The sequence below is a fragment of the Oncorhynchus nerka genome, linkage group LG10 (assembly GCF_034236695.1).
Source record: "Oncorhynchus nerka isolate Pitt River linkage group LG10, Oner_Uvic_2.0, whole genome shotgun sequence".
Lineage (NCBI taxonomy): Eukaryota > Metazoa > Chordata > Actinopteri > Salmoniformes > Salmonidae > Oncorhynchus > Oncorhynchus nerka.
In genome coordinates, this window is record NC_088405.1 from 58,929,296 (window position 1) to 58,955,192 (window position 25,897).

The 25,897-nt window shown below is 41.6% G+C and overlaps 1 protein-coding gene, 1 long non-coding RNA gene and 1 pseudogene across 2 annotated transcripts; all 3 read right to left on the minus strand.

The window, feature by feature from the left end:
* Positions 1–2,932: 2,932 nt before the first annotated feature.
* LOC115136434 (uncharacterized) lies at positions 2,933–10,158 on the minus strand. The gene is made up of 2 exons (XR_003864621.2): positions 9,875–10,158; positions 2,933–3,228 (listed from the first exon to the last, which is right to left on the minus strand). It is a non-coding gene; the product is annotated as an uncharacterized LOC115136434 (long non-coding RNA).
* LOC135573571 (uncharacterized) lies at positions 6,673–9,868 on the minus strand (annotated as a pseudogene).
* A 1,749-nt stretch (positions 10,159–11,907) lies between the features above and the next one.
* Positions 11,908–14,436, minus strand: LOC115136435 (dehydrogenase/reductase SDR family member 13-like). The gene is made up of 5 exons (XM_029672014.2): positions 13,957–14,436; positions 13,593–13,711; positions 13,045–13,168; positions 12,627–12,953; positions 11,908–12,449 (listed from the first exon to the last, which is right to left on the minus strand). Exons 1-5 carry the CDS (start codon positions 14,081–14,083, stop codon positions 12,190–12,192), a joined length of 957 nt encoding a protein of 318 aa, XP_029527874.1. The 5' UTR covers positions 14,084–14,436; the 3' UTR covers positions 11,908–12,189.
* Positions 14,437–25,897: the final 11,461 nt, after the last annotated feature.

The following is a 25,897-nucleotide window of genomic DNA, read 5'->3' on the forward strand; positions in this document are numbered from 1 at the left end:
ATATGTGGTTAGCACAATCATTTACAGAATAACTTTTGGAGACATTGATCACTGTTAATAACCACTGCCATGATAACTACATGGGCCACTAAATGGGCCTACAGCCACAGAGGAAATGGGATTCCAATTCAAATTCCTTCATAGAAATCCAAGTCAAAACCTGAATAATGCTGTAACATCTTTAAAGAGGGGTATATACTACAAAGCAGGATCCTGGAGTTAGCCTGCTAAATAAATATTTTTTAAATGTTTGAAATGGGCGTGGTCTACTTAACTCAACAACCAAAAACAAATAACAGAAGTTTAGCTTTCTTGATGAACCTGAAAATGAATGTATTTCTGGTTGTTTATCAAAGTCAGCTGGATAACTTGATCCTGCTTTGTAGTAAACCCCTCTGGGCAATTCTAAAAAATTGCAGTTACAATGCATAATATCTCTGATCATTTAAAATGACAAATCATAAGCGGCTACATTTTTTCTAATTGCTTTTTTCTGCTCCACACATCTCCTCCAGGTCGGTGGCAGCCGACATATGGGCCTGTCTCTCTGTGATTAACATGTGAAGTGAAGGGGACAAGCTGACACATCCCCAAACCCTTGAGCAGATCCCCTCTCCCTCCTCCTCCTCCAGTCTGGCCCCACTGAGTGCACAGGGAATTTACATTTTAATAGGTAGAGCTGCTTGGTGCCTCTGCATCAGAGTGCAAGCTCAGCCGAAACAGCAGGTGACCGCTCCCCGAGTGTTCAGAGCGACCCCCTGAGACAATGCACATCTCATATCAGCACAGGACCTGCAGACAGGCACAAAGCCTGCTAAGACATAAGACAGTGTTCAAACACTTTAGGAACCTTTCCTTATTAATTAGTGTCTTTGTTAATGACCTGATCAAATGTGTGTCATCATTGCCAGATTCTAAGCTTATACTATATGCTCAGAACACCTTACCGACATCCCACTAAAACACAAAGGCCAGATTGGTAGGGATCCCACTAAAACACAAAGGCCAGATTGGTAGGGATCCCACTAAAACACAAAGGCCAGATTGGTAGGGATCCCACTAAAACACAAAGGCCAGATTGGTAGGGATCCCACGAAAACACAAAGGCCAGATTGGTAGGGATCCCACTAAAACACAAAGGCCAGATTGGTAGGGATCCCACTAAAACACAAAGGCCAGATTGGTAGGGATCCCACGAAAACACAAAGTCCAGATTGGTAGGGATCCCACGAAAACACAAAGGCCAGATTGGTAGGGATCCCACTAAAACACAAAGGACAGATTGGTAGGGATCCCACGAAAACACAAAGGCCAAATTGGTAGGGATCCCACTAAAACACAAAGGCCAGATTGGTAGGGATCCCACTAAAACACAAAGGCCAGATTGGTAGGGATCCCACGAAAACACAAAAGCCAGATTGGTAGGGATCCCACTAAAACACAAAGGCCAGATTGGTAGGGATCCCACGAAAACACAAAGGCCAGATTGGTAGGGATCCCATCTAAGGATACGGAATGGGAAACCCTTCTTGCCTTGAGACAGCAACTATAGAGCAGGTTGACATTTATTGAGATGACTCATGTACTGGAGGCAGCTCTGCAGAGTGGTCAAAAGCTGGCACTGCCATTAAGTCATAAAATCTGATTTTAAACCTAAACCTAACCACACTGCTATGCCTAATGCCAAAACCACCATAAATTAATACCAAAAGAGCTACTTTTTGTTTTCATTCATTTTTACGATACAGACAATTTTGACTTTTGCAGCTCAGTTCTGCCTCCAGGGAAAGACATGACAATAAACATCAAACTGCAACTATGGAACTCACAGTCGAGGCAATAGCAGCAACCAATGCAGTACATTTCCCTTTACACCCAAACAAAATATGTTGTTAACAGTTGACTTTCTTATGCATGTGAATTAGATACCACTTCATAATATCCCAATGTCCTAGAAGCAAACCCTAGGAGAGCAGTGACCCTGTGGAATGCACTGCCAGATATCAACTAGACATTTGACTCAAGCCAAGAATAGAGTCAGCTCCAGGCAAGCAGTCAGCTGAAGGACACCTCTTCCCCTCGATCAATAACTATTGAACATGCCAAAAAGCAATCAACACCAATTAATTGTGTGCATGTTGATGAGTATGCAGAGCTTATCAAAACTGTAGGGCTAAGAGAGACAATGCCTCCTGTTTTCCATAATTAGTAATCAAGTACATCAGGCCAATTCATGGTCAAGCACTGCAGCACACTGGGAAAGAACAAACAGGCCCGATTATAAAGCCACTACTACTGCACTGCTCAATGTTGTAGGAGAGTATTTACTCTGTAGTGGAAACTTGATTTTGTTTTCAATGGATGTAACTATGCAATCCTTGTAACACGAATGGATAAATATTTGTCAATCTATTAAAACACACACGCATATAAATGGTCTGAGGCAAAAGCTAAATGTTTGGTCAGCAAAGAACAAACCCCAGCAATGAAACGTGTGGTAAATGCTGAAGATGTGACAATGTTCACAAACTATATACAGTATACAAACACACATATATATTCGTGTGCACATGAATGATAAATTAGTCCCTGGGTTAAACGTGGAGCGACAGTCAAAGGGCAAATGTTGCTTATCAATAGCAGCCGCTTGTTCCCATGATCAATTTTAAACAGTCACTGACCAGAAACAATAGCCCAGAGACTGTGCCCCCCCCCCCCCCACCCTTCCTACTCAAAACCAGCATTGGCAATCAATTTAGCTGAACCTAATCCCCTAACCCATTCTGATAATAGCACAACAGTAGCTCTTTCGCCATGCGCTACATTCTCATAAACCCTTATCTTTTTATGGATTCAACATGCACATACGCAAAAATCTTAACATCTCGAGTGAATAAACATTAGAAAGAATCCAATAATAACTTTGAGTAGAAAATGTTTGATTTGATTTAATTACATTGTACTAGGTTTACATTCAGACAAGCAGTTAGCATGGTCCAGAGCAGTGCAGAACAGAACGGCAAGGGGACATCAGCTGCTAGAGAACAATCGATCAGCCAGCCAGGCCTCTCAGAGACCCTGATGGCTAATTGATGCAGTAAATCCAGTCATTAAGCCCTGGGAGGAGTGCCTGGGAGGGCATCCAAAGTAAACACCTTGAGTTGTGTAGTCTAGTCGGTCATCGATGGCCATCTCTACAGGACGACAGGGGTAAGTGTAGCAGGATGCCTGGAGAACACAGAGGGGAGGAGAGGAAGAAAGGGTATGGATAAATCACACCGAGTGAGATCATACACTAGCATTCAAAAGTTTGGGGTCACTTACAAATGTCCTTGTCTTTGAAAAAATAAAAAAACATTCTTTGTCCATTAAAATAACATCAAATTGATCAGAAGTACAGTGTAGACATTGTTAATGTTGTAAATGACTATTGTAGCTGGAAACGACAGATTTTTTTATAGAATATCTACACAGGCGTACAGAGGCCCATTATCAGCAACCATCACTCCTGTGTTCTAATGGAACATTGTGTTAGTTAATCCAAGTTTATCATTCTAAAAGACTAATTAATCATTAGAAAATCCCTTTGCAATTAGGTTAGCACAGTTGAAAACTGTTGTGCGGATTAAGAAGCAATAAAACTGGCCTTCTTTAGACTAGTTGAGTATCTGGAGCGTCAGCATTTGTGAGTTCAATTACAGGCTCAAAATGTCCAGAAACAAATAACTTTTTGCTGAAACTCTGGTCATTTTGAGCCTGTAATCGAACTCACAAATGCTGATGGTAGAGCTACTCACCTAGTCTAAAGAAGGCCAGTTTTATTGCTTCTTTAAATCAGTATAACAGTTTTCAGCTATGATAACTAGAGGTCGATCGATTAATCGGAATGGCCGATTGATTAGGGCCGATTTCAAGTTTTCATAACAATCGGTAATCTGTATTTTTGGACACCGATCATGGCCGATTACATTGCACTCCACGAGGAGACTGCGTGGCAGGCTGACTACCTGTTATGTGAGTGCAGCATTAAATGTATCTTATAAAAAACAATCAATATTAACATAATCACTAGTTAACTACACATGGTTGATGATATTACTAGTTTATCTAGCTTGTCATGCGTTGCATATAAATCGATGCAGTGCCTGTTAATTTATCATTGAATCACAGCCTACTTGGCCAAACGGGTGATTTAACAAGTGCATTCGTGAAAAAAAGCACTGTCTTTCTTAAAATAAATACACAACTATATATTTTCAAACCTGCATATTTAGTTAATATTTCCTGCTAACATGAATTTCTTTTAACTTGGGAAAATGGGTCACTTCTCTTGCAACAGGGTCAGGGTATATGCAGCAGTTTGGGCCGCCTGGCTCGTTGCGAACTGTGTGAAAACTATTTCTTCCTAACAAAGACAGCCAACTTCCCCAAACGGGGGATGATTTAACAAAAGCGCATTTGCGAAAAAAAGCACAATCGTTGCACTAATGTACCTAACCATAACATCAATGCCTTTCTTAAAATCAATACACAGAAGTACATTTTTTTAAACCAGCATGTTAAGTTAAAAGAAATTAATGTTAGCAGGCAAAATTAAACTAGGTAAATTGTGTCCCTTCTCTTGCGTTCATTGCACGCAGAGTCAGGGTATATGCAACAGTTTGGGCCGCCTGGCTTGTTGCGAAATAATTTGCCAGAATTTTACGTTATTATGACATAATATTGAAGATTGTGCAATGTAACAGCAATATTTAGACTTATGGATGCCACCCGTTAGATAAAATACGTAACGGCTCCGTATTTCACTGAAAGAATAAACAAAATTATAGTTTCCGGATTTGACCATATTAATGACTTAAGGCTCGTATTTCTGTGTGTTACTATATTATAATTAAATCTATGATTTGATAGAGCAGTCTGACTGAACGGTGGTAGGCAGCAGCAGGCTCGTAAGCATTCATTCAAACAGCCCTTTCCTGCGTTTGCCAGCAGCTCTTAACAATGCTTCAAGCATTGCACTGTTTATAACTTCAAGCCTATCAACTCCCGAGATTAGGTTGGCAATACTAAAGTACCTATTAGAACATCCAATAGTCAAAGGTATATGAAATACAAATGGTATAGAGAAAAATAGTCCTATAATAACAACAACCTAAAACTTCTTACCTTGTAATATTGAAAACTCATGTTAAAAGGAACCACCAGCTTTCATATGTTCTCACGTTCTGAGCAAGGAACTTAAACGTTAGCTTTTTTTACATGGCACATATTGCACTTTTAATTTCATCTCCAACACTTTGTTTTTGCATTATTTTAAACCAAATTGAACATGTTTCATTATTTATTTGAGACTAAATTGATTTTATTGATGTATTATATTAAGTTAACTAAAAGTGTTCATTGTTCATTCAGTATTGTTGTAATTGTCATTATTACAAATCTATATATAAAAATCGGCCGATTAATCGGCATCGGCTTTTTTGGGTCCACCAATAATCGGTATCGGCGTTGAAAAATCAGAATTGGTCGACCTCTAATGCTAACATAATTGCAAAAGGGTTTTCTAATGATCAATTAGCCTTTCAGAATATAAACTTGGATTAGCTAACACAATGTGCCATTGGAACACAGGAGTGACGGTTGCTGATAATGGGCCTCTGTATGCCTATGTAGATATTCCATTAAAAATCAGCCGTTTCCAGCTACAATAGTCATTTACAACACTAACGATGTCAACACTGTATTTCTGATCAATTTGATGTTATTTTAAAAGGATTTTTTCCTTCTTTTTCTTTTCTTTCAATAACAAGGACATTTCTAAGTGACCCCAATCTTTTGAACGGTAGTGTAAATATTGAACAAAAATATAAACAACATGAAATGCGTTTTATGACCTGAAATAACACACAAAAAGCTTATTCTAACAAATTTGTTTACATCCGTGAGCATTTCTCCTTTGCCAAGATAATCCATCCACCTGACAGGTGTGACATATCAAGAAGCTGATTAAAAAAACATGATCATTACACAGGTGAACCTTGTGCTGGGTAAAATAAAAGGCCACTTTAAAATGTGTAGTTTTGTCACACAACACAATGCCACAGAAGTCTCAAGTTGAGGGAGCGTACAATTGGCATGCTGACTGCAGGAATGTCCACCAGAGCTGTTGCCAGAGAACTGAATACTAATTTCTCTATCAGAAGCTGCTTCCAATGTCGTTTTAGAGAATTTGGCAGTACGTCTAACCAGCCTCACAATCGCAGACCATGTGTTATCATGCCAGCCCAGGACCTCCACATCCGGCTCCTTCACCTGCGGGATCATCTGAGGGGGGGGGGGTTGCTGAGGAGTATTTTGGTCCGTAATAAAGCCCTTTTGTGGGGAAAAAATATTCTGATTAGCTGGGCCTAGCTCCCCGGTGGGTTGGCCTATGCCCTCCCAGGCCCACTCATGGCTGCACCCCTGCCCAGCCATGTGAAATCCATAGATTAGGGCCTAAGGAATTAATTTCAATTGACTGATTTGCTTATATGAACTGTAACTCAGTAAAATCTCAAATTGTTGCGTTTATAGTTTTGTTCAATATATTAAGTTTTACATCTCTTTTATTTTTCAGAGACGATGAATGCTGAGGGACTAGTGGTATACCGTACCACAGAGACATTGATGGATTCAGGCCAGGCCAGGGTGCAGGTCTCTGCGAGGTAGGATGGTTAGCAGTGCCTCAATGCAGACGCGGTTCCCGGGAATAGTCTTCCCTTTCACCACCTGAGTGAGAACACAGCAGGGTGGACTTAGGAAAGTGCAAAGCAATTGAAACACATGCACGGTCCATGAACACACACACACACACACACACACACACACACACACACACACACACACACAGAGAGAGAAGGACAGGAAACTCTTAACCATCAGCAAAAGTGTAGGTTTGGTCATCTGGAAATTGGAACATTTCATGACAGGAACATGAGAGTTCTCTGCTTTAGCTCCCACTGTGCCAATTAGCTGCTAGCCTTGTGCCACCTTTACCTGCACAGAACAGACTCTGGTCATCAGCTAGTGAGGACTATGAAAAATCGATAACCTCTAAGAGTTGATGTTTAAAGTTGTCTCTATATACAGTACCAGTCAAAAGTGTGGACACACCTAGTCATTCAAGGGTTTTTCCTTATTTTTCCTATTTTTTACATTGTAGAATAATATTGAAGACATCACAACTATGAAGCAACACATATGGAATCATGTAGCAACCAAAAAGGTGTTAAACAAATTCAAATATATTTTATATTTGAGATTCTTCAAAGTAGCCACCCTTTGCCTTCATCACAGCTTTGCACACTCTTGGCATTCTCTCAACCAGCTTCATGAGGTAGACACCTGGAATACATTTCAATTAATAGATGTGCCTTGTTAAATGTTAATTTGTGGAATTTCTTTCCTTCTTAATGCGTTTGAGCCAATCAGTTGCATTGTGACATGGTAGGGGTGGTATACAGAATATAGCCCTATTTGGTAAAAGACCAAGTCCATATTATGGCAAGAACAGCTCAAATAAGCAAAGAAAAACAGTCCATCATTAACTTAAGACATGAAGGTCAGTCAATACGGAAAATGTCAAAAACTTTGAAAGTTTCTTCAAGTGCAGTGGCAAAAACCATCAAGCACTATGATGAAACTGGCTCTCATGAGGACCACCACAGGAAAGGAAGACCCAGAGTTACCTCTGCAGCAGAGGATAAGTTCATTAGAGTTACCAGCCTCAGAAATTGCAGCCCAAATAAATGCTTCACATAGTTCAAGTAACAGACACATCTCAACATCAACTATTCAGATGAGACTGCGTGAATCAGGCCTTCATGGTTGAATTGCTACAAAGAAACCACTATTAAAGGACACCAATAAGAAGAAAATACTTGTTTGGGCCAAGAAACACGAGCAATGGACATTAGACTGGTGGAAATCTGTCCTTTGGTCTGATGAGTCCAAATTTGAGATTTTTGGTTCCTACCGCCGTGTCTTTGTGAAAAGCAGAGTAGGTGAACGGATGATCTCTGCATATGTGGTTCCCACCGTGAAGCATGGAGGAGGAGGTGGGATGTGTGGGGGTGCTTTGCTGGTGACACGGTCAGTGATTTATTTAGAATTCAAGGCACACTTAACCAGCATGGCAACCACAGCATTCTGCATCAATACGGCATCCCATCTGGTTTGCGCTTAGTGGGACTATGATTTGTTATTCAACAGGACAATGACCCAACAGACCTCCAGGCTGTGGAAGGGCTATTTGACCAAGGAGAGTGATGGAGTGCTGCATCAGATAACTTGGCCTCCACAATCACCTGACCTCAACCCAATTGAGATGGTTTGGGATAAGTTGGACCACAGAGTGAAGGAAAAGCAGCCAACAAGTGCTCAGCATATGTGGGAACTAATTCAAGACTGTTGGAAAAGCATTCCACGTGAAGCTGGTTGAGAGAATGCCAAGAGTGTATAAAGCGGTCATCAAGGCAAAGGGTGGCTACTTTGAAGAATCTAAAATATAATATATTTTTTACATTTGTTTAACACCTTTTTGGTTGCTACACGATTCCATATGTGTTGCTTAATAGTTGCGATGTCTTCACTGTTAATTCTACAATGTAGAAAATAGCACAAATAAATAAAAACTCTTGAATGAGTAGGTATGTCCAAACTTATGACTGGTACTGTAGGTCAAAAGTGCTAACAGTAAAGACAAAAGTAAAAACGTGTTAAAGTTCTCATAAAATACTGAAGCCAAACAATGAGATTCTGAAAGTAAGCTGACCAGTGCATGACCAGGCTAAAATGCATTGGGACAATATCAGCATAAGTAGGAGGCTGTCATAGCCATACACTCCCATGTCCTCCATCCACACCTGTGCTGGCCTTACTCAAGACTGGTGTCATTGGACAGCTAAAAGCAAAGAAACATCATGCATTTAACACAGCCATAAACGCCAGTACAATGGATTTCCGGTTGATCAGATGAGACCTCTTAAAAAACAAAGTCAGATCTTCAATATTAGGTTTGGCTACCTGTTACAAAGACTTCCGCCGACTCGATCCACCCCAAGAAAATATGCAAAACGTTCATTGGGTCTTGCACTCCATCTAAGAGTAGCCAGAGGGGGATGCGACTGCTGTCCCTGGGTGGCTTGGCGGCATTGTCCTCTGGCATGCAGGCATAAACCCTGGTGGACCCCTCCTGAGCTCATCTTGTTCCAAGTCCTTCTTACTAACCCCCTGGATCTGCACACACTGTCTATGGGCCTCCTCACACACCTGCCTTACAGAGGCCCTACAGGAGGCCACACCCTCCTTCACAAAAAGCCCGTGGGACTTGTTCTGCCCTGGGTGAGAGCCAGGAGACGCCAAACAATGTCTCATAATTCCTGTCTTCTTCTCTGGATAGTCCTTCTCTGGAGTCCTTTACTAGCCTCTCACCATCCTCTGGAAAGTCATCCAGGCTGAGCTTCCCGGAGCTCAGATGATACTCTGCTGTCTGGATTGGGATTCCTCTCCAGGGATGCTTGGGTATCTTTCCTCCAGATTTTTGTTCTGTCGTTAAGACACTGCGTCGCCACTTCTCTGCTACCTCACAGCAGTACTTTAGGCCAGAGGATAGAACTAGTGGAAATGTAGGATGCAGAGTGAGAGCCCACTTTCATGTCTGACTGACACGAAAGTCAACAGTCTACTGTGTACAAACATCCTGGAGCACTTACAAGCCAAATTCCAAGTTGCCATGTTTATAAATTGAGAAGACATGAATGGCTCTAGCAACAGTGATTGGACGGTCAACTTATAGAACGCTGGAATGATAGCTATAAAATAAATAAACTTTTACCTCTACCATCAGGTAGGCAGATGTCCTTCAGCATCAAGGATCCAGCAAGGCATGCTTGCCAACCAGCTTGCTAAAAGTTTATCTTTGGTGTCCCAAAGCTACTAAAAGGTATGCACACTGGACACAACGTCGTGAAAAATAAACTTTAAAAAAAATATGATCTGAATTTAAACATATTACGCTAATTAGTTTGATGTTGTACTTTTCTGAAGATCCAGAACAGTGCCAGTCATCACTAACACGAACTGTTATCCAACCAAGCAAGTCTGTACGCTTTCAAGACTGCCTCTTCCAGGAAGTAAACAATATTTTTTCTTCATCCTTTATGGTGAAAATGCCTACTACGAGATTCAACACTATCCTCTAGTGTCCATTTATGATATTGCATGTCCATACATGTCACAAATAGATTTAAAATTGTAATTTTGGTTCAAATTAAATCAATCTAGTGTTTTTCAGTTGTGTTATTATACTTTGGGGTAAGCATAATCTTATTTTAGCGTTCAATGTTATTTTACCTTTATTTTTCCAGGTTAGTCTCATTGAGATAAATGTTTCAAGAGAGACTTGGCCAAAACAGCAGCAAAGTTTAAAACACATTTTTACAACATAAACCACTACAGTTTAAAAACATAAATGTACACATTGAACAGACAAATGTTATTTGGGGAGGTGTGGTGCATCAAAACATTGATAGCCCCCCACTTCATTGCAGTGGTGTAAAGTACCTAAGTAAACATACTTTAAAGTTCTACTTAAGTAGTTTTTTGGGGTATCTGTACTTTAATTTACTATTCATATTTTTGACAACTTTTACTCTAGTACATTCCTAAATAAATGTATGTTTTACTCCTTGCATTTTCATTGACACCCAAAAGTACTTGTTACATTTTGAATGCTTAGCAGATTTTGAATGCTTAGCAGATTTTGAATGCTTAGCAGGACAGAAAAATTGTCCAATTCATGCACTTATCAAGAGAACATGCCTGGTCATCCTTACTGCCTCTGATCTGGCACACTCACTAAAGACAAATGCTTAGTTTGTAAATGATGTGTGAGTGTTGGAATGTGCTCCTGGCTATCTGTAAATAAAAAAATAGCTGGTTTGCTTTGCTTCATCTGGTTTGCTACTCAAGTAGTATTTTACTGGGTGACTTTCACTTTTACTCGAGTCATTTTTTAAAATGAAAGTATCTTTACTTTTACTCAAGTATGAAAATGGAGTACTTTTTCCACCACTGCTTCATTGGTCAACCACAGTTTTGACCCTAGCTTTACACTCATTCAGAGAGACGAGCTCCTGTAATTTCAACTCCTTTTGTAGCTAGTTCAAAATGGAGGGCAAAGAGAACTGGAACTCCGTTTTACCCCACTCTGTATGTGCCTTAGGCAAAGTCAACAAAATACAGTTGTGTAGGCAATAGTTGATAGAATGATTGACAGTGAACACATTTGACAAGGCCCTACCATCTCACCCATCCTAGCAGACAAAGGCAGGCCCTGTTGCAGCAGGTGCTTAAACCACATTGTTGAGTAGTTAAGTGATGAGAGCACTTTGAGACAATGAGGCCAAGGTTCAGAGCTGTTCTGAGAAACTGGTGTGACCTGCCTGACTGCTGATATACAGTCTCATGCAAAGATTAAGGTGAAGGGTGTGTGAAGGATGTTCTTTCAGTGCGCCAGTCACTTCGTCACACCCAAGCAAATGCCTCTGGTGTCAAGGAATACAATGTCACGGCAGCGTCCCACAGGGGGAAAAAAATGTATTGACTATTAGACCCCCTCTGGGGCTGAGGGCGACTGATTTTGAAGTCTCAGGAGACCATGAGCCCACTACAGAAGCTCCAATAAAAGTTATACAAGCTAGAGTATGCAGCCTAATTACACTACATGCATAGGCCCAATACAATCACTAGTTCGGTTACATGCTGGAATTAGTCACCATTTCATATCTGATAGAGAGCTCTATTCTATTTGAAAATACAGTGATGGCAACAATAAGTCAAAGCCTAAGTAAACCCAATCAAGCCCAATCACTTGGAATCTTTTTTATTATAATAAGTCAAACAGTTTTTACAAGAACTTCCTAAGTCTTTAGACTGAACTGGCACACTTACTACATACTGATCATCGTCAATACAAGACACACCACAAACAGGATGTCACCAACATCAATGCTCTAGTGAAAAGGAGATCAGCTAATGTATGAGCAGTTTCTTGTCACATTGATCCATTTTGATGAGTGTTCAATGAGCATTTTCCCCCAGATCTGTAAACCACCAAATCAAAAACAGTGTTAACAATGTGCCTTTTTCCTAGAACAGGCCACTCAGCCGTTCACTAACTTCCCACAACTTCTTGGCCACAGCGTCGTCTTTGCCTTTGGCAACCACGTCCTGCGGCGCACAGCAGAAGAAGTAGCGTCCACTCAGGGGCTCGATACCCTCCTGGAGGGCACAGTGGAGAGTGGTCTGGGCACCGGATTCTGGATCCAGGAACAACAGTCTAGCTATTGGCTCAATGATGAATCTCTGCCACAGGCTGCAGTTTCGGGATAGCTCTGTTTTCACTACTCCTACAGGGGGCAAAACATAATAGGTTAAGAAAAAGAAAACAGGTGAACTTTCAATGTTCCAACACAGGAAAACAAATACCCTTAGCATGTATCCTAGGATGTGTAGAGTGTATCAGGACTCATTGTGGTTCATAGTGACAGATATACCATTGAATAATCTTGAAGGAAATGACCAACCTGGGTGAACACTGTAGCAAGTGACATTGGTACCCTTCAGTCTCTTGGCCAGCTCGTGGTTGAAGAGAACATTGCACAGTTTACTGTTGCAGTACGCGTGGAAGAACTGCCAGCTGTACCTCCCAGTACCCAGGTGTTTATTAGTGATAAGGGCATCAAAGTCGATGTTGCCCCAGCGATAGGCCATGGAGCCCAGTGTGACTACACGGCCCCCAGTGCCCTCCTTCAGGCGGTCCAGCAACAGACAGGTCAGCAGGAAGTGGCCAAGGTGGTTGACCCCAAACTCAATACCAAAGCCATCAGCAGTGCGCCCATCCGCCACCAGACCTGAAGGAGAGACCACAGATGGTTCAATAGCCTTTTTCTACTCATGTTTTCTTGCGAATACAATTAAGAGAAAAAAACTATGACCACTAACCAGCATTGTTAATGAGAAGATCCAGTCTAGCCTCGGTCTTCAGGAAGGTCTCGGTGAAAGAACGCACTGCTTGAAGGCTCCCCAGGTCCAACTGCATGTACACCACATCAGTGCTGCCTGTCTCCTGAAATCACAATTTGTTAGGCCTATATTTGCCAGACCTTATTTTATTGTATTTAAATATTGTGTCCCAAATCAAATATTTTCAATAATTTCCTATAAATAGCCTACTATTTGAAAGTATTTCCCTGGGTTAAATGGTGAAATGAATGGGAGTGTATTTGAATCAGTGTATTTGTGTATTTTAAAAATTATTTCTCAATGTATTTCCAAATATATTCCAATATTGACTACTTCGATTTAAAAATAAAATAATCTAAATTCTTACTTCCAAATGCCTTTGAAAGTAATTGAAATACCCTAAATAGTATTTGAATCCAGGTCGGATATTTACAGGCATACAATATTTTCAAATGATAACGTGACATCTAACTAATGAATATTCGAATACAAATGTGGAATTATTGATTATTATAAGATTCTTGTACCCTTTTTATATCACTTATAGCAAGTTCGGCTTTCTCTTGGTTGCGGCATGCCATGATTACTCTTGCACCCCTCCTGGCAAGCTCCAGAGCAGTGGCTTTCCCAATGCCAGTGTTGCCACCTATAGGTAGAACAAAACATTGACATAAAATTGACATTGACATAAAATATTAAAATACAATTCGGAGTTCGAGGCAAAACAAACCTGATTAAAAACCCAAATGAGATAAACATCATAGGCTGCGTAAGACAGACAACACCAATGAATGTATTATTTAGGTAAATATCCTAAATGTTATCAGACTTACAAAGCAGTCCAACATGTTTACAAAGCAGTCAAACATGTTTAAAGGCTAACAAACGTACCTGTTACTATTACAGTCTTCCCTGCCATCGCTGCATTTCCTTTAAATTTGGAGCTTTTGAAAATAGTTTTAACAAGGACAATATACACTGCAACTACAACACCAGTTGCAACTAGTAAAGGTAACATGATGTTTTTTTGCCCGGTCGTTGGTGTCCCGACTCAAACTCTACTCGTGGAAGTGCAACCAGTGAATAAAACATAGTTTGTTGCGGAGCAGGCTTTTTGTTAGGTTACCTGCCAGACCTACCTGTCCCACCGGTTCCCTGCTTCCGATTGATCACAGTCAAATATTCTGACCAAACCGGTGTTGATGTGCTTCCCCATTTACTTCGAGAGATCTGTTAATTAAATTGCGTCCCCCACTTCCGATTGATCACGGTGAAATATTCTGACCAAACCGGTGTTGATGTGTTTCCCCATTTACTTCTAGAGATCTATACAATTGCGTCGTAGCAGAAAGGAAGAGGAAGAGGAAGAGAGAGGCCCAAAATCGGCGGAAAATCAGTCGTTCTCCAGCAGGGGGCATATTTTCGTTGTTTGCCCACCAAGCAAGGAGTTTTTGAATTAAGGTCAATGAGAGTGTCGAATTTGGTCGACAAAAAAATGAATGGCTTATTTTCTACGTGAGGTTTATCTAATATAAATGACTTAATCCGTAAATTGTTACACTCTAAAAAGAAAAGGTTCCTGGAGTAACCTTTACGGGTTCTTCAATTTTAAATTGTGGTGGAACATCTTTTAATGGGTTCATTTATTAACTATCCCCCTCCCCAGCTATTAGTTTTATTATTAATAATAATAATAATAATATGCATAACAACAATAACACAATATTTTAGTTCTCAGTGTTTATTATGATTTTAGTGGCAAAGCAGAATAAAAAAATCCAAATATGAGGTAAACTCCTAGCAAGTCCAATGGATATATCCTCTGGTGTGGTGATATTAATGTGTTGATGTTCTCCGTATCCATAACCAAAATGATTTTGCAGTGCATGGTGATAGAACAGGTTTTCTGTTGTGTTCATCAGAGGTGTAGGGAGGGTGAAGTCCGTGAATCCTAAAAATAGTAATTGTACAGATGATTAACAAAACATGCACATGACAGAATTCATACCTTGGTTTTTGTGGTGAATGTGAATGAAAAAAAACTGTTTTGATCATGGTTTTCATACACATACCTTGTCCATAATGTAGAGGCCTATGGGATATTCATTGAAGAGGTAGAACCTTTTGGGGGCCATTTTCAGTGCCAAGAACCCTAAGGTTCTTCAAAGAACTTTGAGGATCTTAGAAGAACCCTAGTTGAACCCCTAATTTTTGAATGTACGAGTGTACTGACACGTGACATCCCAGCAAGTTTGAGAAAAAACACTTTACCGGAAATGTTTTCAGATGGCTCATGGCATTATGGCTAGTAGCATAGCATCTCTCTCCATGTAATACAGGTGGTTGACGTCAAAAACCCTCATTGAATATTTAAAAATGGGATTACAATAATGAGATGTATCCACCAATTCAAAGAAAGGATAAGCGGGAGCTGGACAGCCCGCTGTGCCGCTGTGTGGACAACGTCTCCCATATTTAGGGAGGAGAGACATGTATCTTGTCAGTATATCCATGGTCTTAGTGTACCTGACACAACCTGTTCTTCTACAACCTGAGAAGGTTGATTGCTCCCCACTACTGGATTCAGAAAATAAGAAGAGGGGGAAGAAGAACATCACACGAAAAAAATAAGAAGTTAACCTCAGTAATTCAAATTCACTCAGAGCCCTACACAGTGAGAATTTTTTTCAGTAGGACTCTGAGGTTTTCTGGATCCTGCACATGGCGAACGGCACCCACAGCACTAGACTGCGGAGCCTCCACCATGACGACCAACACACTCCCACTTTCTTTCACTCTTTTCGCCGCCTAGGAGACATGCTGGACAGTGCTTAGCCTGGCAATCTTTTCCTTTTTCACCCTAAGAGGGCACTCAGGGGACTCGTGCATGTTCCCCACCACAATTCCAAAATTCGTTGTCCTCTTCTATCTTAGCAAAATGATCAGTCATATCCAGTTTCCTAAAAACACTTGATACATGTTCAAACGCTTTACAGTTTGTACATTGCAATACCCTGGGAACAAATGCTCTTGCACAATAATTCATATAGCCCATCTTAAGAGCCTCCTCATCTAAAAACAGTAGCACAGACATACTATCCTCCTTTCTTCCACTGACATATGAGACAACCGACGAACACCTACTACTCCAGAAATCACTCCCTTAATTGGTGCCCTGCTCTGAAAATTGAAGCAAGTCACCCCTTTCTCCAACATTCTGGTGTGGCCCAACGTGTGCTCCTTTTGATGTTCCAGTACACAGAACATCAAAACAATTCCACTTCTGGTTACCCTCACGGACTCCCCAGACCCAATGCTTTCTTTACCATCCTTGAAACATCAAACGGATCCCCCATCTTCTTATCAATAAACCGCACTCCCACTACATACGGACTCGTTTTCCACTGTAATTTTAGCTCTCTTTATCTGAGTTTTAGCGACAGTACTCCATCCAGTATTTTTATCAGTTTTGCCACTCCCATTTTTGCTAGCGCCATCAGACTCAAATTTGACCTCCGCTTCCACCATTTCCTCCTCGTTTGTCTCTCCTCGTTTTCAGCAACACCACACTGACACAACCTGCCTGACCGTGTCTACACTTCTGCGACTTATCATCACATTGAAAAGATCTAGACGCACAAAATTTGCATTGTAGTCTGAGGTCTGATTGTGTTCAAATCTGGCTGACCAGGAGGTGGTCAGGGACGCATTGTGTGCGGATGTCTCCTAAATCTGGACTCAGGCGAGTCTACATGCATGTAGAAAAAGTAGGCCTTGGTTTGTAATCTAGTCTTCTCGAACTCAGCAGGGTATTACGTATCTCACCTGGTGTTGAGAACAATAATGAATAGGCCTATCTAGTCTGCTGTGTAAAGCCTTGGAGACTTTTCATCAAACATACATTTCACTAGTAGCCTACAGGGTGCACTTAAAGACTTGGCGTACCTGCCAAAATTTGAACTGTATTGCATTTCTGCACTACAACTTTGACTTTTCACCTACTTCCAAATGCTTAAACTTAAACTGAAAGGAATAGATTTCCAGATTTCCAGCATTGAGTTGGACTTTAATACATATCTGTTAAAAATTATTAGGATAAGCAACACATTTTCAGGATGTTCCCATCACCCACAAAATCTCACATCATAAAATCTCATCTCATCTTATGTAATGTTTCCCCTACAGGCTACACATAGGCTGTGTTTACACAGGCAGCCCAATTCTTCTTCTTCTTTCTATTAGCAGTCTAAATCCAAGGAGGTGTATTCCTGCCACCTACTGGGTGGGGTAGAAACAGAGAAACTTTAATACAGTAAAAAGGGAATAGGGGAAGGGTGAAAAACATACTCATAATATGCTTAAACTCATATTGTCCAAGCCCCCCAAAATAACAATAAAAACTAAAATCAATGTACTCCTTCAGTCAGTTTCAAATGTCTCCTCAGATCCCTACACAGGTTTTGAGGCCTGAGAGGGGAGAGTATCTTCTGACAGTATTCTCTGCAATGTTTCAGATCCAAGAACCTTTTTGCTGCTTTCACAATGATATCCAATTTCTTCGATTTGTATTAGTTTGTCCTTACAATTAATCACCTGAGCAATGAACGCAACAAAATCCATCCTCTTCAGCATTAGTATTTCAGGATCTTTTATCTGATGAATGACATCAACAGGTCATCCACTGCCATAGCCTCGTCATATCTACTCTCTCCTTCAACAATTTTCACTGCCTCCACATAGGAGACCTGATCGACAGCCCTGATCCTCGCTACATTGATCTGTTTCACCCTGACAGGGCACTCAGTAAACTCTGGAACACGACATTCTTATATTTTCCCAATAATTGGTCTTTTGACCAATCAGATCTGCTAAGCTATGCCCCCAAATTTTGGGCAACCAATCGTGGCTAACAACTGTCGAGTCCAATCACCTCGGACAAACTCACATTTGAAACATTTGAAAGCACAGCATTTTTAAACGGGCGGCAGATAGCCTAGCTGTTAGAGCATCGGGCCAGTAACAGAAAGATCACTGGTTTGAATAAAGCTGAAAAATATGTCCTTGAGCAAGGCACTTAACCCTAATTTTCTCTAGGGGTGCCGTTCTACTATGGCTGACCCTGGAAAGCAACACATTTCACCGCACCTATGTGGTATGTGACAATAAAATCATATATATCTTTTACTTTAAACCCAGAGGCGCAACATCACGAGACTTCCGGGAGTGCTTGCAAAACAAATCAAGCAGACCAGGCCCGGGGGTTTGAGAAGTCAATGAGAGAAGTGAAACATCTATTTCCTGATTAGCATGAGGTAGTCTGATTAGAAGGGGGAATTGGGCTTCCTGGGAACATGTTGTCCGAGGTTGCAACAGTTACCAAGAGGGGCTTAGCGAAGGGTCAATTGGGCAAAAGATTCTAATTGGGCTGCCTGTGTAAACACAGCCTTAGACAGACTCGGCATACCTACCAAAGCATCTCTAAACTGTCACTTCTCAAGGTAAACCAACAGGTTTATTTTAGTAATAGCTATCTCTGAATGTTGTGTAGACAATACAATAACAGAGGCAAAGATGGTATGGTGTGTTTTTTAATTTCCTTTATTGAACTTTTCACTAGAGGCTGGTGGGAAGAGCTATAGGATCCACATGCTAGCCTCAGTTCAATCTATTCCATTTAAACAAAACTTTCCATACATGTTTGACCATGGAAGAAGTGGTCAGTAAGTGATTATTATTATTATTATTTTTTCGAATTTTACCCCCTTTTCGTGGTATCCAACTGTTAGTCTCATCGCTACAACTCCAGTACGGGCTCGGGAGAGACGAATGTCGAAAGCCATGCGTCCTCCGAAACACAACCCAACCAAGCCGCTCTGCTTCTTAACACAGCGCACATCCAACCTGGAAGCCAGCTGCACCAATGTGTCGGAGGAAACACTGTGCACCTGGCGACCTGGTTAGCGTGCACTGTGCACGGCCCGCGACAGGAGTCACTAGTGCGCGATGAGACAAGGATATCCCTACCAGCCAAACCTTCCCTAACCCGGACAACGCTAGGCCAATTGTGCGTCGCCCCATGGACCTCCCGGTCGCGGTCGGCTGCGACAGAGCCTGGGCTCGGACCCAGAGTTTCTGATGGCACAGCGTCCACTGCGATGCAGTGCCCGAGACCACTGCGCCACCCGGGGGGCCAGAAAGGGACTTTTTGGACCTGAATGCCAAATCCTTTAGGAGATAAAGGTGCTCAAAGTTGACACATTTAGCATACCCCACCATATGATGAGACATCCATGTCTTCATCCCTGGAAAATATAAAAGGTTCAGTTTGATATGTTTTTAAAGCTTACTAGCAGGGTTGTCAAACTATTTTATAATTTCTTCAGACATTGACATTTTACAAATGATCTAAAAACCTGTAAACTCAAAAAGTTTTTTTTCTTCATATTTGCATATGTTGTAGTTTAGACCCTACTTTACATCATCTGTACTGTGTCTGCCATTGGTTGAGACACAACATGCTCGTGAATACAGGGTGGGTGTCATTTCAATTATTTCAATATAATTCATTCAAACAACATATTTTCTAATTCAATAAACATTCCCTGATTTGTGGATCTCCAACCATCTTTGTGGGACCATTTCAAAGTTGACATTTCCATTTTATTCCCATTTTATCACATGTATCAGCAAAAACATGACACCCCTTCTCTATTTAAGAGCATGTCCACTGGGCACAGACGTCAATTCAACGTCTTTCCCCGGTTGGTTCAATGTCATTTAATTGAAATAACGTGGAAACAATGTTGATTCAACCAGTGTGTGTCACGCCCTGATCTGTTTCGCCTGTCCTTGTGATTGTCTCCAACCCCTCCAGGTGTACCTTATTTTCCCCAGTGTATTTATCCCTGTGTTTCCTGTCTCTCTGTGCCAGTTCGTCATGTATGTTCAAGTCAACCAGCGTGTTTTTCCTGTGCTCCTGTTCTCTATTCTCTTTTACTAGTCCTCCTGGTTTTGACCTTTGCCTGTTTTTATGGACTCCATTCCCGCCTGCATGACCATTCTGCATGCCCTGACCTAGAGCCTGCTTGCCATTCTGTACCTCTGGAACTCTGAACTGGTTTTGACCTTTTGCCTGTCCACGACCATTCTCTTGCCTACCCCTTTTGGATTGTTCATTTACATCTCGGACTCCTGTGTCTGCATCTGGGTCTCGCCTTGTGCCCTTATAGTGTGTGCCCAGTGGGTGTTGTGTCTCAACCGATGGCGGGCACAACACAAAAACCTCAGACAACGTAAAATAGGGTCCAAGCTACAATGCATTTTTAGATAGTTGACGTTTAAAAAATTACATCTTGATTAAACAGTTTCTTTCAAGAAATTAACAAATATTTTGACAAACCTGTTTGTAAGCTTTTAAATTATATCAATCTCAATCGTAATTTTTTAAAACAATGATGAAGGCCGATGTCTCATGGTATGGTGGGGTATGCAAAATAGGTCAATTTTGAGAACCTTTATCTCTTGAATGATTTGGCATTCAGATCCAAAAAGTCACTTTCTGAGCAATTCTACAAAAGTCAAATATGTACTGTTTGGTAGCACTGTAGAGCCCTGACACATCATACGGCATTGCTAAGATGCTAAAAAGTGTTGAAGCACTGACCTGGGTGCAGGCTGTAACAGGTGACGTTTGTGCGATCCAGTCATTCCCCCAAGGGTACGCGCAATGCCGTCGGGGGTACACCAAATAAAAATGTGATTCACATGTTTTTATATATATATTTTTTAATTCTTCACATTTTCAAACGGTCCATTTATATTTTCCAACAGGGCTATATATTTGGGTGAGGTTTTTATTCTCGCCTGAGTAGCCTCATTTCACTGAAAATACATTTTATTAAACCATCTAGTGCTCAGCGAAAAACAACACAATGTCAAATACAGGTAGCCTAGTCAATAATTAACATCCAATCACATTAACTCTCGCGGGAATTCCACTAACTGTCCATATGTAGCCAAACGTAGCTGCTGCTCATGTTGGTATCTGTACTGATGGCGCAAAAGCCATGACAGGGAGACATCGTGGAGTGGTAACACTTTGCAAGCAGTTAATCCTGATGCCACTTGGGTACACTGCAGCATCCACTGAGAGGCACTTGCTGCCAAGGGTATGCCTGACAACTTGAAAGACGTTTTGGACACTACAGTGAAAATGGTTAACTTTGTTAAAGCAAGGCCCCTGAACTCTCGTGTATTTTCTGCACTATGCAATGATATGGGCAGCGAACCGTGTAACACTTTACAACATACAGAAGTGTGCTGGTTATCAAGGGGCAAAGTATTGACACGTTTTTAAAATTGAGAGACGAGCTTAAAGTTTTCTTTACTGACCATAATTTTAACTTGTCTGACCGCTTGCATGATGACGAGATTCTCATATGACTGGCCTATCTGAGTGATGTGTTTTTCTCTTGAATGATCTGAATCTAGTATTACAGGGACTCTCCACAACTATATTCAATGTGTGGGACAAAATTGAAGCTATGATTAAGAAGTTGGAGCTCTTCCCTGTCTGCATTAACTAGGACAACACACCCGTCTTTCCATCATTGTATGATTTTTTTGTGCGCAAATGAACTCAAGCTTACGGACAATGTCAAATGTGATATAGCGAAGCACTGAGTGAGCTGGGTGTGCAATTACGCAGGTACTTTCCCAGAACGGATGACACAAACAACTGGATTTGTTATCTCCTTCATGCCCTGCCTCCAGTCCATTTACCGATATCTGAACAAGAGAGCCTCATCAAAATTGCAACAAGCAGTGAAAATTGAGTTTAATCAGAAGCCACCGCCAGATTTCTAGATTGGGCTGCGCTCAGAGTATTATGCCTTGGCAAATCGCGCTATTAAGACACTGATGTCCTTTGTAACCACATACCTATGTGAGTCGATTCTCGGCCCTCACTAACATGTATACTAAATACAGGCACAGACTATGTGTGGGAAATGATTTAAGACTGAGACTCTCTCCAATACAACCCAACATTGCAGAGTTATGTGCATCCTTTCAAGCATACCCTTCTCATCAACTTGTGGTGAGTTCCAAATTTTCGATGAACAAATACGTTTGCATATGTAAGATGGTTAAATAAAGAGCAACATTATTGATTATTATATTATTATTTTTGCTCTGGTCCATTTCCCACAAGCCGGGTTGTGACAAAAACTCATTCTTATATTTAATGAATGTATCATATAGTGTGTGTGTGTGTGCGCGTGTGTATGTGTGTGTGGCAGGCTTACAGGGGGTACACAGCTGGAGGTTGAATGTTTTAAGGGGTATGGGACAATAAAAAGTTTGGGAACCACTGATCTACACTGATTGAAGTGGATTTAACAACTGACATCAATAAGAGATCAATGTTTTCCCCTGGATTCACCTGGTCAGTGTCATGGAAAGAGAAGGTGTTCTTAATGTTTTGTATACTCAGTGTATATTAATTAAGAAACCAACCAGCCATATTATCCATTGGCCTTTGCTCTGCTCGAGGGAGGATACAACATGGAACAATATCAGTTGTTCAATATAATTCTATGTGAAAGAAATATCACACTCAAAACCGGACCCAGAGCAATACATGACTTGTTGATAAGAATATCTAGTCTACATTTAGACTTCAGGAAGCTCTCAGAAAAGGATCACACAGACTGGAGGACTCGAAGGTCCAGCTCCATGAACACAACATTGTTCCCAGTCTCCTGAGAGAACATAATGACCAGTCAGATGCTCTGTGTGTCCCTCACTTAATAGAGTCTAATAAACCGTCAATGACTTTCTGACATGGCCTCCTGAGTGGCGCAGCGGTGTAGTTCATGTCCATTAGCTTGAGGTGTCACTACAGATCCGGGTTCAATACCAGGCTGTGTCAGAGCCGGCCATGACCAGGAGACCCATAATGCGGCGCACAATTGGCCCAGTGTCGTCCGGGTTAGGGGAGGGTTTGGCCATCCGGGATTTCCTTGTCCCATCGCGCTCTAGCGACTCCTTGTGGCGGGCCGGGTGCCTGCAAGCTGACGAAGGTTGCCAGCTGGATGGTGTTTCCTCTGACACATTGCTGCAGCTAGCTTCTGGGTTGACCAAGCAGTGCGGCTTGGCAGGGTTGTGTTTTGGAGGATGCATGGCTCTTGACCTTCGCCTCTCCCGAGTCTGTAGGGGAGTTGCTAACAACTGTAACTACCAATTGGGGAGAAAAATAGTTAAAAAATACAAATATAATTTCTGACAAGGTGAAGCTCAAAGATGTCAACAAATGGATCAGCTAAAGTGACCAGAGCACAACTAACTATCTGTCAAATGTAAATGAGACGGACAATGTGTGAGGAAATGAGAACATGACTAAGTGATATGGAATTACAGTAATATCATCCATGTATGATCCACTTGCGTCATCCTCATTCAAGGATATGTAATTGCAGTATTTCCACTGTTTACCAGACAGTGTCATGTGAGACATATCAATGAATATTGATTCTGACACCTCTCTTATGTTACTGATGGCAGCTTCTGCCCTCTGCTTATCTCGACAGGCCATTATAACCCTCGCACCTCTCCTGGACAGATCTGATGCTGTTGTTTTCCCAATGCCAGTGTTAGATCCTGGAGAGGACACACCCACACGAATCTGGGGTTCATGTCCATCAGTATATATTTTGCAATGTACAATAAATGGCATTCCAAAAAAAGTATTGCATTTACATTTACATTTAAGTCATTTAGCAGACGCTCTTATCCAGAGCGACTTACAAATTGGTGCATTCACCTTATGACATCCAGTGGAGCAGCCACTTTACAATAGTGCATCAAATCTTTTAAGGGGGGGGGGGGTGAGAAGGATTACTTTATCCTATCCTAGGTATTCCTTAAAGAGGTGGGGTTTCAGGTGTCTCCGGAAGGTGGTGATTGACTCCGCTGTCCTGGCGTCGTGAGGGAGTTTGTTCCACCATTGGGGGGCCAGAGCAGCGAACAGTTTTGACTGGGCTGAGCGGGAACTGTACTTCCTCAGTGGTATTGCGCAAAGTAATGTAGAATCAGTCTCATGTTACCACCAATAACAACGGTTTATAACGAACCAACTCACCAGTCACGATTACAGTTTTTTCATGTAATTTGGTAGAGTTTTTGCATCTTGGTAGATTGAGATGCCAACTTACAAGTACATAACCTGCGATGAGTCTAGCGCTGACAAAAAGCAGTGTGAATATATTCAGACTGTATGTATTATCTTTCTCTATACATAAGAATGAACAACAGTGGAATTCAAATATATTTATCTATTGCGCAATGAACCCGCCCTTTGACAACATGTGCTGTGTTTTGTCTTGACAGTGAGACTCCTAAGAAAGTTATGCAAAAAGCACGTTATGGATCAAGAATTTGACAAAAATTCACATTTTGCACCACTTAGTGCTTATTTTATCATTACTTAACTAGGCAAGTCAGTTAAGAACAAATTCTTATTTTCAATGACGGCCTAGGAACAGTGGGTTAACTGCCTTGTTCAGGGGCAGAACGACCGTGTTTTACCTTGTCCACTCAGGGATTCGACCTTGCAACCTTTCGGTTACAAGTGCAACACCCCTTTGCGTAATTATCGTATTTCGTTGTCTCCTATCTGCCCAACACGTTCACCGTCTACCGTAGCACTGTAGTAACTATCACACTCAACTGAACGACTTGATTAGTGTAGTGTTAGCTAGCTACATAGTTGTCTTTGCTGTCTTCGTATCCAAGATAATTGTGTAGTTAGAGTGTGTAGTCTTAGAGTGATTATCTTAATTTACCGAGGTTAGCTAGCCAGCTATTTTGTCGTCCTTAACGTAGGAGACACTCCTAGCTAGCCAATAGCCAGCCAACGTCTACTGAATAGAACTTTCGCATTCCGGTCGCATTCCGCTTCGCTCCACAGGTAGTATCATATTTTCATTTCATTTCATTACAGTCCCAACGGTGTGATTTGTTTGATCGTAGCTAGCTACATAGCTATCTACATAGCCATCTTTGTTTCAAAGATAATTGTGTAGTCTAGAGCGATTTTCTAGGTTAGCTAGCCAGCTATTGTCGTTCTCCTAACGCAACGTAACGTAACCAACACTGCTAGCTAGCCAGCTAGCCCCCGAAAAGCAGCATTGTAGAAACTTCACACTCAACGGAACGACTTGATTAGGGTAGTGTCAACAACGCAGCTAGCCTACCTCAGCAGTACTGTATCATTTTAATCATTTTAGTCAATTAGATTCTTGCTACGTAAGCTTAACTTTCTGAACATTCGAGACGTGTAGTCCACTTGTCATTCCAATCTCCTCTGCATTAGCGTCACCCTAATCTGGTGGTCCCAGCGCGCACGACCCACGTGGAGTTCCAGGTCTCCGGTAGCCTCTGGAACTGCCGATCTGCGGCCAACAAGGCAGAGTTCATCTCAGCCTATGCCTCCCTCCAGTCCCTCGACTTCTTGGCTCTGACGGAAACATGGATCACCACAGACAACACCGCTACTCCTACTGCTCTCTCTTCGTCCGCCCACATGCTCTCGCACACCCCGAGAGCTTCTGGTCAGCGGGGTGGTGGCACCGGGATCCTCATCTCTCCCAAGTGGTCATTCTCTCTTTCTCCCCTTACCCATCTGTCTATCACCTCCTTTGAATTCCATGCTGTCACAGTTACCAGCCCTTTCAAGCTTAACATCCTTATCATTTATCGCCCTCCAGGTTCCCTCGGAGAGTTCATCAATGAGCTTGATGCCTTGATAAGCTCCTTTCCTGAGGACGGCTCA